This window comes from Otolemur garnettii, unplaced genomic scaffold (genome assembly GCF_000181295.1).
Source record: "Otolemur garnettii isolate 467f Iridium unplaced genomic scaffold, OtoGar3 scaffold00021, whole genome shotgun sequence".
Lineage (NCBI taxonomy): Eukaryota > Metazoa > Chordata > Mammalia > Primates > Galagidae > Otolemur > Otolemur garnettii.
The window spans coordinates 7,599,377-7,612,520 of NW_003852416.1; the positions used below are offsets into that span (position 1 = coordinate 7,599,377).

Consider the following 13,144-nt stretch of genomic DNA (forward strand, 5'->3'; position numbering starts at 1 on the left):
AAAAAAAAAAAAAAAAAAAAATTTCAACTTTAACCCTCTTTACCTGAGAACTGAGCACAACATATATCACCGATGGTTGGATAGAAGTCGAAGCGTGGAGGCACCTGACCGCAGTACTCACTAAGGGATGCCTGGAGCTCAGCAAGCTTATCTGCAGATACAGATCACATGTAAAAGAAATGCGTATCTACATGTTATCTTTATTTTTGTGCCCAGGGTGTCTTGAAGTGTGTTAGTTTGATAGAACAACAACAAAAAAAAAAACAAATTTACTTACGGCCACTTTGAAGCTGTTGACAAAAGAAGTCTTCTGGCGTTTGAATGTGGGCAACCACACCACAAAACTCATCACCTACATTCAAAGTTAACACTTTGGGGATAAGGTCACTTCTGTCTACAACAATTTTGTTCTCAGCTGACATTTTCCCAACGTCTTCAGGGTCACCTTTTTAACAAGGAGAAAAATAAGCCATTTTGGTTTCATACAAAAACTGGATGCATACTTCAATAATTTTGAAAAAGACTATCAATATGACCACACAGAGTTCCTGGAAGACAGTCTGAGAGCCCATGTTTCTTCCTCTAGACAACAAATGTTCATAATAAAGACAATTTCCTATGTCCCCCAAAGCTAGACTAGTTCCAAGAAAGAAAATCAGCAGCATAAAATACAAACTTAAATCTAATTTCAAAGTTCTTCAGGGGAAGCCTCACAGGCTCTAAAAGAGTGTAACAAAATGTACTTTGGAACAGATAATCATCTCAAGATCCTGACGTAGAAATAGTGGATTAGAACTTATTCTTCAGTGAAATGATCAATCCTATAGGAAACAATGTATCATGACAAAATAAATTCAATCAGAAATTTTTAAAAATGCATTAAGCAGTTCAAAAAAGGAGTAAGCAACATAGGTAACAAACCAAGAGGAAACGATAGGGCTACCCTGAGGCTAAGATGGAGAGGCTTCAAAAGCATCATGAGAAGTAAATCAGACTCAAGATAATGCGAAGAACAAGAAAGCCTGGGTCTGTAAAATTGCAAGGACTAAAGGAATATATTTTTAGATCATGTCTTAGAGAAAGGCATAGCAACAACACATCAGAATCCTGAAAGATAAGAAAAACAACTGCTTTAAAGAACTAGGGATTATCACTCAGACGAAACTGTCAACTTTATTGCTTTAATGTAGAAATATGAGAAAACAGATTCACAAAATGATTCTAACCACGAATCCAAATAGTGTGACTCTTTGAAGACCAAGCGGAAACTTGGGCAGACCCCAACAGTAGAGGGAATGTGCTACCTAGAAATGACTCTCAGAGCACATTACAAGGATTCCTAAAGTTATGCTAGAAAATCCACTGAAATGGATAATTAGCCCAAACACATTGGCCTGGTTGAGGTAAAGTCAAGGATTAGGTGGTAAAAGGTAAAGGTAAGAGACAGACTATAAGTCAAAAGCCTATTTTAAAACATTTCAAAAAGATGAAATACAAACAAGGGAGGAAAGGAGAAAGATGCAATAGCAAGGAAGATGAAGCACCAGCCTGCTGTCTCATCAAACACCGCACAGTACAGCGGAAAGAGCCCTAGACTGGATTTACAGGGCTTGATTCTGGTTCCACATCCCCCCAAGTCTTAGGGTAACCCACTGCACCAGTCAGCTTCTTTGTCCTCACCTGTGAACAGGTGGACTGGAAGGTACCATGATCCTGATGGTCCCTTTCAACTGCATGAGTTCATCAGAAGATCCTCCAGTGGTTTGTTTTAAAGGACAGGATCTCACCATACTGCCCAAGCCAGAGTACATGTCTGTTCACAGGGACTATCACGGCACGCACGCTGTGGCCTCAAACTCCTGGCCCCACGGGATCCTTCTGCCTCAGCCTCCTGAGTAGCTGAGGATATGGGCATGTGTCAGCATGCCCAGCTTTCTAAAATCACATACTGAATGTCCATTGTGTATCAGATGTCATACTAAACAATGGGGAGAGGCAGCTAAGTGAGAGTCCAGTCTCTGCTCCTAAAAGCTAACTTCGCAGGAAACAGGTGCGCAGCCCAGGAGCTACAATGTGGTAACTACTGCCAGAGAAGCGAGGCCCATGGAGGCGGGCGTGCAATCCTACAGACAGGCATTGGCAAGCGCAGCTGAGCATAAGAATACTTCAGGATGAGGAGACGGCACTGCAGTGTAACTTAGTGGCTCAGTGTGCTGGCAGGGACGGGGGGGAGGAGGTGGGGGGGGAGGCCAAGGAGAGAGGATGCAAGGGAGAGATGGGGGGGAAGAAGGGGGGAAAAGGAGGCAGGGACAGAGGAGGCCAGGGAGAGAGGCAGGGACAGAGGAGGCCGGAAAGACTACTCACCTAGGCCAAGTCACACAGGGGCAGGATAGAAGATGATTCTGTGACCTAAACCACCTAAATTCTTAAGGAGGTTTAATACGGACACTAGCAATAGACCATCTTTTCTAACTTCCAAATATCTGCTTCTCCCATACCCACAAGCACTACTCAGATGTAACTTAGTGTCAAGATTCCAGACGTCTTTCACCCCTCCATTTCCTACCAGCTTCAGAATCAAATCCAGCCCCCCTGAACACAGCTCCTGAGACCCTGTGTGATCTAACTCTAGCTCATCTCCCAGGATTTCATGCCCTACTTCACACCTCTCTCCAGTGGTCACATTCAGCCATGACTTTACTTTCCAGTTGTTCAGGCCCAATCATGCTCTTCCTTACCTTAACACCTGTGTTCATCCTTCCTGGAACACACGCCCTACCCCCGACACCTGCTTATTTTCTGCTCAGCACAGCATCACTTCAAGAAGGCTTCTCTCCTCGTCCCGGTTAGGTGGCCTTTCCCACGTACTCCACTGCACCCTGTGCGACCTCTTCTCTGTCCTGACCACAGGGAAGGAGGCACTGCTCAGTGGGTTTAGCTGTGCCCTTTCCCAGATGCCTTCGAAGCACCTGATACTGCTGACAGCTCCCCTCTCCTCTCCTGGAAGCAGCGCATATCCTTCCGTTCCTCGGCAAGGTCTGTCCTGCTCTCTTTCCCACCTTTCCCATCACTCTGTGTCACGGCTCCAGGTTCATCTTCTTCATTATTTTTCCTAACTCTATACCACCAACACTTAAGGTCCCAACCATGACTCCTACTAGACCACTAATTGGGTTTTTTCTCTAGATGGCAAAGAACTTCTGAAAGCTTTTCAGCAAAGTTGTCATACCAAGATTTGTATTCAGGGTTATCATGTAAGCAAGCACTGTATGAATACAGACATAGATAAATGCTAACATCAGAAGGTTGTTTCAACTGTCCATGAGTGACCAGGCCCCCTGAGGAAGTGACAGCCCGGAAAGAAAGAAAAAAAGACACATATAAGGAATATTTGGGAAGAAGAATCAATAAAGACTTAGTTGCCAGGCATGATGGCTCACACCTGTAGTCCCAACAATTTGAAAGGCTGTAGAAGAAATACTTCAGGCCAGGAGTTTGAGACCAGCCTGGGCAACATCTCTACAAAAAACAAAACAAAACAAATAAACCACCCACCCCAAAAATTAGCCAGGCATAGTGGCACATGTCTAGTCCCAGCTCCTCAGGTAGCTGAAGTGGGAAAATTGCTTGAGCCAAGAGTTGAAGGCTGCTGCAGTGAGATGACTGGGCCGTTGCATCCAGTCTGGGCAACAGAGAAGGACCCCACCCTCCATTAAAAAAAACAAGAAAGGGAAAAAAAGACAAAAAAAATAAAGACATAGAAACCAACTAGCTAGGACAAGGGATGGGAGATAAGGAAGAAGGCAGACTTAAGGATGAGGCAAGTTTGTTTACACGATAATGACGCACCCAATCATGGCACCATTAGTCTGGCAATCACCTCTGGATTAATGAGCAAGGGATAATGAATTATGTCTGCAACTAAAGTCATTGGTAAAGGAGCAAAGTAAAGGAGGAAATGAAATGCAATAAAAACACCGCAAATGACAGCAAAATTCCTTGGTTCTCTTGTTAATTTAATGCAAAACCACACAGACACGTAAACAAGAAGTAAAAAAACACTCTCCTACTAGAACAGAATTCTAGAATCCTATTATTGGTAGAAGGCACCAAGGAAGAAAAATAAATTAAACTAAGAAATGTAAGCTGAAAAGCCCCCAGTCTGAAGTGTCAGGATATTTAATACTTTACAATCTCATAATTACCATGTCAAGAGTTACCTGGAAAACAGGCAGGGAAGGTGAACAGTTAGGGGAGATTAGAAACAACAGACCACTAAATTAAAAACGTCATCTTTCTTATATAAAGTTTATCATCAAGTCTTCATGGTGCTGAATTGTACCTTTTGTTTAGTGGAGAAGCTATTCTACACCTGACATCTCTACACTCCTCTATTATTAATTTGTATACTCACTTTGATCCTCACTTTGCTTCTTAGGATTTTGTCCTTTGGGTTTCAAGCCATATCCCATTTCTATAAGCATGCAGTCTAGGAGTTTTCCTAAAAAGTGATTAAGAAAAAACACATCTATGGAGATGATATGCAAAGCATTATAGGAAAAGCATGAATAAGAAACAAGTAAGTCAATCGCACAACTTAAGAGATTATAACTATTAGTTCACTGGTACTGTTGGACCAATTCAATTCCTATAGGCAAAATTCAGTTTAGTAACAGCTACATTTATATGGAAGCAAAGTTTCTATAGTCAAGTGACAGGAGACCTAATGAAAAGATTTCACTTCAAAACTCTGGGTTAAACGGAAGATTCAGGTACGACCTCACAACCATTCTTAGAATAACCATGCGTATGAGGTGGTAAGCATGCTATTCAAGAAATAAACTTAAGACACAAGACTACCTTTTCTTAGTCTTGTTTCTGGTGCAACAAACATTGACATGAATGTCAAGTTCTGTGACATAATACCCAAAACCTGAAGTCATAACATGAAGCATACATAGCAAAGAAACAAAACAGACATTATATTTAATTCCAAAAACAGATTAACTGCACTTTCTACCAAATCATCCACAATGCCAGCTCTGTTGTAGCAGAGGGGTAATACCTCGGAAAATGAGAGGCAATTGTATGCACACTGTCAAAGTCACTTTTCAAAAAGATATGAAGAAGGAACAATGGAAGGACAGGACTCCACGGTGTTTCCATTTCCACAACTTAAATACTATGTACCAACAGAATGCGGTTCTGTGAAGGTTGTTCAAAGAGAAAGCATTGATCCGGATCAATGAATTCATGGAGAAATTCAAGAATCTCTCTCAATAAAGGCCTAGAAATCAGGTGTAGATATTACCATGGCTATATTTAACAGAGTAATACAGTCATCCCTACACTAAGTCTAACGCCAGCATTTTAAGCCACCTGTTTCTGTGAGTTTGGGCCAGATCTTTGACAACCTGCCAACTGCAAAAAAATAAGGCTGAGGCTGTATTTTCAGTCACAGGTTGAATGACTCCAGAGTCTGACTTGGCCTCACTCCATGTTTTTATTTCTTCTGAGTAACAGGTAGAAACCAAACAATGAGTACTCAGTTTTAAAAAAAATACTCAGATCTCACCTGAACTTGGCAGCATAACAGCTATAGCAAAGGTGACCACATCTTCTCTCAAGATGTCCAGGATCTTTATAGAGCAGTACTGCTCCATTAACAGTGGTTTAACAGTTTTGATACACTCATTGCTCCAATTCCCCTCTGCTGGGATAACATTGGCTACAAAGCACTTTATGGCCTGAAAAATTTTGCACAAGTTACTTACAAAAATTAGTACTTAAAAATGGCTTTTTATAATTATTTAAAGTTTTTAAAAAAAATGTATTTCATGCTGAACACTTATCAAAACTCTTCAAGTACTAACCAGATAAACAACTCGAGGTCTAATTATTTTAGGTCTCTCTTGGCACTTTATTCACAATACTTACTTTTGGTACTTGACGCTTGAGAAAGTCATGAAAGAGTAGTAATTATCTCTAAATCATACATACGTTCAGGCCTCTGCCAAATAATGTAATAAACAGAGAAATGACTGCTTTGAAAGAGCAGATGGATGACACATGCTTACCAAAGCGAGTCTGTCACTTAGCTCAATAAGGACAAGACAGTCAATGGGCAGTCACCTACATAGTAAAAGATACACCAGCAGGTACAATGACACAGCTGAGCGAACACACACGCAGTGTGCCTCTCAAGACATAAACAGCAGCTCCCTTGGGACATGAGTAGGAATTCACGGTGACACTCACACAAGGAGGAAACAAGCCAATGTTTCTGCTCAGTTGGTAAATTCTGTTTACTGGAATGATCTCTTCATTTCCGTAATCAATATACAAGACATGTGCCTTCTTCTGCAGCATGTCAACATCTTGTACGATGACTCGGTTCCAGGTCTGAAAGTGAAACAAAACGGGACTCTGCTTCCAAACAGCATTTCACATCCTTAGGTTAAAAAACCCTCGACCAGTCGACACAGTGGGCAAAGGAAAGGCGAAAGGCTACGCTCCTATTCTGAGGTGTTCGATTAGAAAGACAGCTTAATGCTCCAAAAATCTTGGTAAGAAATCCCTAAAATTGGGACACCTTAATATGTACAACTAACTATTCCAAAGCTATTTCTAGCCCCCTAATGCCTCCGCTATACAAATAAGCACGAGCTTTAAGACCAGTCTACAACCAGCTGTTTAGGAAGCTGTAAATAGAGGTGGAGAGGGTTAGGCCATGAAGTAAACGGAATAGAGCACGGAACCCTACAGTGAAACACTAGTGGGTGAAGCACCAGACCAGACTCTGGCTCTAAGTCATCTGAGGCGTCATTAACAGCTCTGGGACTGCTGAGTTGATATGACCAAAGTAAGTTAGAACAATCTTCCAAATAACTCATTTCATTAGGGGTTACCTGATCAACAGTGTACTTGGCAACACAAATTTCCCCCTTAACAGGAATGTAATCATCTTCATGCATCACATTTGCATATGTCTCTTTTAAGCTCGCAGAGAGTTGTTTCATGTATTCTAAGACTTCTGAAGAATATAACTGCACATAAAAGTCACTTGGGTGTTTGAATTCAGTAACTGTACCCTTTAAGAAACAAAAGATGTAATAATTCATGGGGAATGCAAGCAAATGTAAATTTCTTAAAGCTTTATAACTGCCATAAAGTGTTATAGAAAGGTTTGATAATCTATCAAATTTTTCTTTGTAGCTACCCAGTGAACTGAAACTAAGAACAGCGAATGAAATAAAAAGTTCTTTGAAGCTCTATCTACAGAGATCAAACAACAAATACCTTCATTTCCATGGTTTTCTTGAGCTGTAGACTTCTCAAATCAGACAACATTATTTTCTCAGGACAAAGGGCTATCTCTTTAGTAATTCCAAGTGGATAGTCCCTCTGGTCAAAAAAACATATAAGATGAGTTGCTTACAAGTACAGGTTTCAATGATTCTGTGGCCCGTTTGCTAAAATCATGGCCATAATAGCCTGACTCTTAGATTTGAATAAAAAACCACAGAAGTAGTGAAGGCCTCTAAGAGTTACTAAAACCCACTGCCCACAGGCAGTGTACACAGCACTGGGGGTAACCTAAGACCAAGACCATGATGGTGAAGATAATATCGAGTTTACTCTTTTTAAAAGGGGGAGTCTTTTAAATTTATATTTCAGTTTATGCTATATTTGAAGAAGCCAGATTGTTTTTTAAGTAGAGGCTATGACAAGACAAAACTATAGCAAAACTATAGCAAGACAAAACTAAAAATTATCCATAAGTACGAGTAGGTCACAACAGATGTTTATCAGATTACAAATGACTTAGCCCATAGTTCTCTAAATGGAAGAGAGCTATTAGCAGAAAAAATACTCCTTCAATACAGAGGGTGCCAAAAAGACATACATACACATTTTTAAAGAGGAAAAAATTGCATTAAAATTATAATATTCAACACATATCAACATTGTTTGTTATCTTGTATCTCTTGTAATTGCAGAAGTCAGACATGACTTAGTATTACAATTTTAATTGTTTTTTTCCCTTAAAATATGTGTGTGTGTATACATAGATATATATTTTTGGCCCCCTCTGTAGATAACTTGGCCCTGTTAGAGTGTAGTACACAAAACTAGGGAACATGGGTCTGCAGAACCTATAAAGAAGGGACTGTTAACTAGTCCAAATGATTTCACAGAGACACAGCCATCTCAAGTCTTTTTTAGAAAACGACTAGAAATAAACAGTTATCAAAGACCCCGAACAGCCACCAAATCTCATCAAAAGGGTGTACATATTAACTTGACAGAAAATTTGTTTTTAAGTAAACCCTGGTAAAATGTAGAAATAAGTCCAGAATGTTTTATTTAGCTTAAGTCCTTTTAATTCAATAAAGAGGGTTTATTCATTAAAGACAAAGAATAAGTAGGCCATACCTCATTTTTCACTTCCAGGTTCTTTGTTTCAAAAGGTGATTTATTATTTTCAAGTTTGTGGAAACTGAAATAAAACAACTGATTATAAAAATTATACTACAGAGGCAATTAAGAATAGGGGCCATAAATCACAATTATGTTCAATTCTTAACATCTAGAAAGAGCAAAACAGCGTCTCCCAAAAGCCCCCACCCCCCACCCCCAGTGCTGGCTACACAACTGTCTACCCTGTGAGAACACAGCTGTACTCCCACAAAAAGCCACTTAATAGGACAGTCACAATCTCCAAACCTCAGTCTTCTTAGCTATAAAACACAGATAATCCCTATATTACCAAGATCAAGTTCGGAGTATCAATGAAACTCTTTTGTAAATTGGTAAATGCTATGCCAGACTTATATCTTTAAAAAATCACAACTCAAGAGATGTTTGACAGTTCTGACTTATTAAAAATCCAGGACAGCAGTTTACACCTATGATGCTAGCACTCTGGGAGGCTGAGCTGGGAGGACTGTTTGAGTTCATCAGTCAGACTGCTTGACACCACCAGCCTGAGCAAGAATGAGAACCCCACTCTATTAAATATAGAAAATTAGCAATTTATAGTGGTGCAGGTCTGTTGTCCCAGCTACTTGGGAGGCTGAGGCAGGAGGACTGCTTGAGCCTAGGAATTCAGGGCTGCAGTGAGCTAGGATGACATCACTGCACTCTAGCCCAGGTGACAGGGTAAGACCCTGTGTCCAAAAAAAAAAAAAAAAAAAAGCCAGGAAAGCATAACTATAACTACATGATTGAAAGTTGCACATTAAAAAAAAAACTCATAAACTCACTTAAGCTTCAAAATTTTAAAACTGTTACTATCTAGTAAAATTATATTCATGAAAATTAAGTTTGTAAGAGCTGCTTTCTTCAGATCTGTACACTGTTAGAGCTCAATAAATAATAATTTCTACATTTTACGGCCTGCTTAATTAATGCATCCAGATTCTATCTGGAAAAAACTTTTAAAATAATCTCTAATGAATAAAATAGTCGTGCACAAATGTTTACCTTGACTGAACAGGTTTGCATACGATGCTGTGCGCTGACCAGTCTCTTCTCTGACACGCAGTGGAGCAGTAGTATGTCTGCTTGCACTGAGAGCACCTCAGCGAGCCTAAGGAACACAACCAGGAACAATGTTTTATTCCCAACATTTGAGGCTGAGATCTTGACATCTGCAAAGATCAGACATCACAATCATCATTCTGTACATCATATCAAGAAGACTATTTGAAGAGGACTTTGCTGATCACGGTTAGGTGTTAAGACTAAACTTTTCAAGCTTCTTCAAAAGGCAGAGGAAAAGGACTCCGAACAGATGAAAACAAGAGGGAGGTCGGACTGTAGTGATACCTGACTTTATCCCAGGAAGGAACATGAGAGAACTTTCTAAGGAGACAAATATTCTATTTCTTTTTGGGACGTTAAGTTTGTGCATTTCAATGCACGTAAAATTTACCTAAAAAACTATAAAAAATAATGACCCAGTGCAGAAGCAGGAAGCATGCATTAGGAAGATATGGGTGAAGAAGAACGGTAGGACGCTGACAGTAATTAAAGCCGAGAGATGGGTGCAAGGGTGTACAATATTCTACTTACACTTCATATGTTTAAAATTTGCCCTAATAAAACAACTTTTCTCTTATGTACAGGAATAAGCCAATAGACACCTGTGAACAATGTGCTCACCAAACAGGCCACAGCGATGGCAAGTCCTTGACCGAAGAGGAGGTCCTAAGGAGTTGAAGAGCGCCGGATTATTTACGGACAAGGAATTCTCAACCAACTTGTGTAACTTTTTTGACTTTCCAAGAGGCACATTATTGCTGCACTTCTATTAAGAACAGAGAATTGTAATATTAGAATTTCATAGTAACTTTTAAATAATAGATGTGAGACTTTCTCTTATGGTAAAATAGAAATGTACTTTATCTATTCCTCCTATTAAGTACAACTAAAACCCCCAAACTTATATATATAAAACAAACATAAGAAGACTCTGAAAGAGAGGAGGACATGGTGGCAAGTTCTCTGCGTTTTCTTTTTGCCTTGTATATCCCAGGCTGGGTGCTAGAGAAGCCAGCAACCCCAAAACACCAAAAGGCATAGACAATAGAGCCCCAACAAAAAAACCCTGCTCTCTAACCTGGTGCAGGGCTGCATGCCTTTAGTCCCAGATATTTGGGAGGGTGAGGCAGGAGATTTCCTTGAGCTCAGGAGTCCAAGGCTGTAGAGTGCCAGGATCGCACCTGTGAACAGCCCTGTATTCCAGCTGGGAAACACAGTGAGACCCTAACACTTAAACTAAGGGACTAGGAAAGAGGCAGGCTGCAAAACAGAAAACTTTTATCAATAACTGCTTAACTCCAGAAAAACACCACAGAAAATACTGTGCCCCACTCCCACCAGCAAAGATAAGAGTGTGGGGCCTAGCCATCTATCATCATGAGGCTGTAACAGTGTGCTCCAATCCGCTTACTGATATGGGATCAGAGAAGACCAACAGAAAAGACTGCCAGTAGCTTATCCCTGGATAGAGGGCGGACGACATGCCTTACAGTAAAGATCACATGGGGAGCCTGGATTTCTACCTGGCAGTAATGAGGCGCCCCTTCCCCCACCGGGGTGATATCATAGGAAGGCCAGTTGAGAGTCAGAACTTAGCACCACCACTAAACGGTAACAAGTCCTTCCCAACACCCCTACTTCCCTTGGGCCCTCTCCCCACCCCTCTAAGTCAGTAGGGACCTATGGGGAGCAGTAACAAGACTAAGGTGTCTTGGGGTTGCTGGCTTCTCCAGCACCCAATCTAGGATCTATGAGGCAAAAAGAAAACCCAAAGAACTTGTCACCCCTCTCTGCCAGAGAGGAATTGGCTGAAGCCTAGTGGGAAGCTAGAACTCCCACCACCAACCCCCCAAGCTGAATGTCAGAGGCCGAGAGGGGAACCTGGACAACTGCCTACCCCCACCTGGCAGTAATAAGGCCGGTCCCCTTCCCTAGATGGAGCAGGGTCAGAAGAAGTCAGCTAAGAGAAAGTTTAAATAAGATACAGCCAAGATATCCCGGTTTCAGTAGAAAATAACTCATCTTTCCAAGAATAAAAAAAAAAAGAAAAGAAAACAGAAGAAAAAGATGCCAACATCAAAATGACAAATATTAATTTATCTACAATTATTAAAGCATCTATCAATATTATAACAATTATGAACATGCTCAAAATAAAATATAGACTCAGTGAAGAAACAGAAGATATAAAGAACCACCAAATGGAAACTTTAGAACTGAAAAGTGGAATAATCAAAACAAAACACAACAGTGGGCTCAACAGTAGAATGGAGGAGAAAGAGGCAAGAATCAGTGAAATAAAAGACAGAACAGAAATTGCCTAAGCTGAGCAAAAGAGAGAAAATGGACTACAAAAAAAAAAAAAAAAAAAAAAAACCCCCAACAAAAAGAAGTAAACAGAGTCTAAGCTGGACTGTAATGAAAGATTGAACATTCAGGTCTTCCGACTACCAGAAGGACAGGAGAAAGAAGGCTAAGCTTAAAACATTCTCAAAGAAATAAATGCTGAAAACTTCCAGGGTTTGGCAAAAAAACATAAATCTAATTCAAGAAGGTGAGCAAACCCCGAAGAAAATAAATTCAAAGAAATCTACATCAAAACACATCGGAATCCAACTTCTGAAAACTAAATGCTTGAAAGCAGAAAGAGAAAAATGATACTTTAGCCAGTGGGGAGAAAACAATTCAAAAGACAGTAGATTTCTCATTCCAGACCATGTAGATCCCAAAAGTAACAAAACATTTATCAAGTTTTAAAAGAAAACAACTTTAAATGATAAACTTATCCATGGAAAATATCCTTCAGAAATAAAGAGGAAATAAAGACATTTTCAGACGAAGGGAAATCAAAGAGAAGTGGTTGCCAGAAGATTTACCCATAATAATTTTTAAAAATGAAAAAAATTAAAAAGAAAGGTGTGAGAGAGCAACGAGGTGCCTCTCATGAAGCATGAAGCAGAGAGCCTGTGCCAGACACCAAGACTGGAGCCTTGATCTTGGGCTTCCCAGCCTCCAGCAATAAACTTCTGTTGTTTAGAAGTTTTAAAGAAGAAATGAAACCGTCTCTATTTGCAGATGATGACTATCTACGTAGAAAATTGTTAAGAGATCTAAAAAAATTCCTAGAATGAGTGACTTTAGCAAAGTCATAGGATAAGCATACAAACCCAATAATATTTCTGTATATTACCAATGAACGTGAGGACACAGAGAAATAAATAGTATTTATAATCATTCAAAAAATGAAAATATTTAAGTGTAAATCTGGCAAAGCACATACAGAACTTGTAAGCTATAAGATGAAGACCATAAATGGAGAGGTACCGTGTTCATGGATTAAAGATGCAACACAGCAAAGAGGTCAATAATTCCCTAATTGATGTATAGGCTTAATGCAATTCATGTCAGAATTTTAGGATGATTTTTCATAGATATGGGCAAGATTATTCTAAACTACACATATTGAAAGGCAAAGAAACTGGAATGGCTAAAACAACTTTGAAAAAGAAAAATAAACTAGGAGGAATCACTCTTCCCCATTCCAAAATTTATTACGTTAGTCCAGTAATCAAGATTTTGTGGTATTGAGAGACAGAAA

General features: G+C 39.8%; 1 protein-coding gene across 1 annotated transcript in view; it reads right to left on the bottom strand.

Annotated features, from left to right (window-relative positions):
• Window positions 1–13,144, bottom strand: part of TDRD1 (tudor domain containing 1) — a 54,978-nt gene that overhangs the window by 30,599 nt on the left and 11,235 nt on the right. The window contains exons 4-13 of the mRNA XM_003787149.2: window positions 10,168–10,312; window positions 9,487–9,592; window positions 8,437–8,500; window positions 7,300–7,404; window positions 6,909–7,091; window positions 6,259–6,402; window positions 5,576–5,747; window positions 4,415–4,501; window positions 278–445; window positions 44–151 (exon numbers count right to left, since the gene is read on the bottom strand). Coding sequence (XP_003787197.2) covers window positions 44–151; window positions 278–445; window positions 4,415–4,501; window positions 5,576–5,747; window positions 6,259–6,402; window positions 6,909–7,091; window positions 7,300–7,404; window positions 8,437–8,500; window positions 9,487–9,592; window positions 10,168–10,312 — 1,282 coding nt within the window. The remainder of the gene's footprint in view (window positions 1–43; window positions 152–277; window positions 446–4,414; window positions 4,502–5,575; window positions 5,748–6,258; window positions 6,403–6,908; window positions 7,092–7,299; window positions 7,405–8,436; window positions 8,501–9,486; window positions 9,593–10,167; window positions 10,313–13,144) is intronic.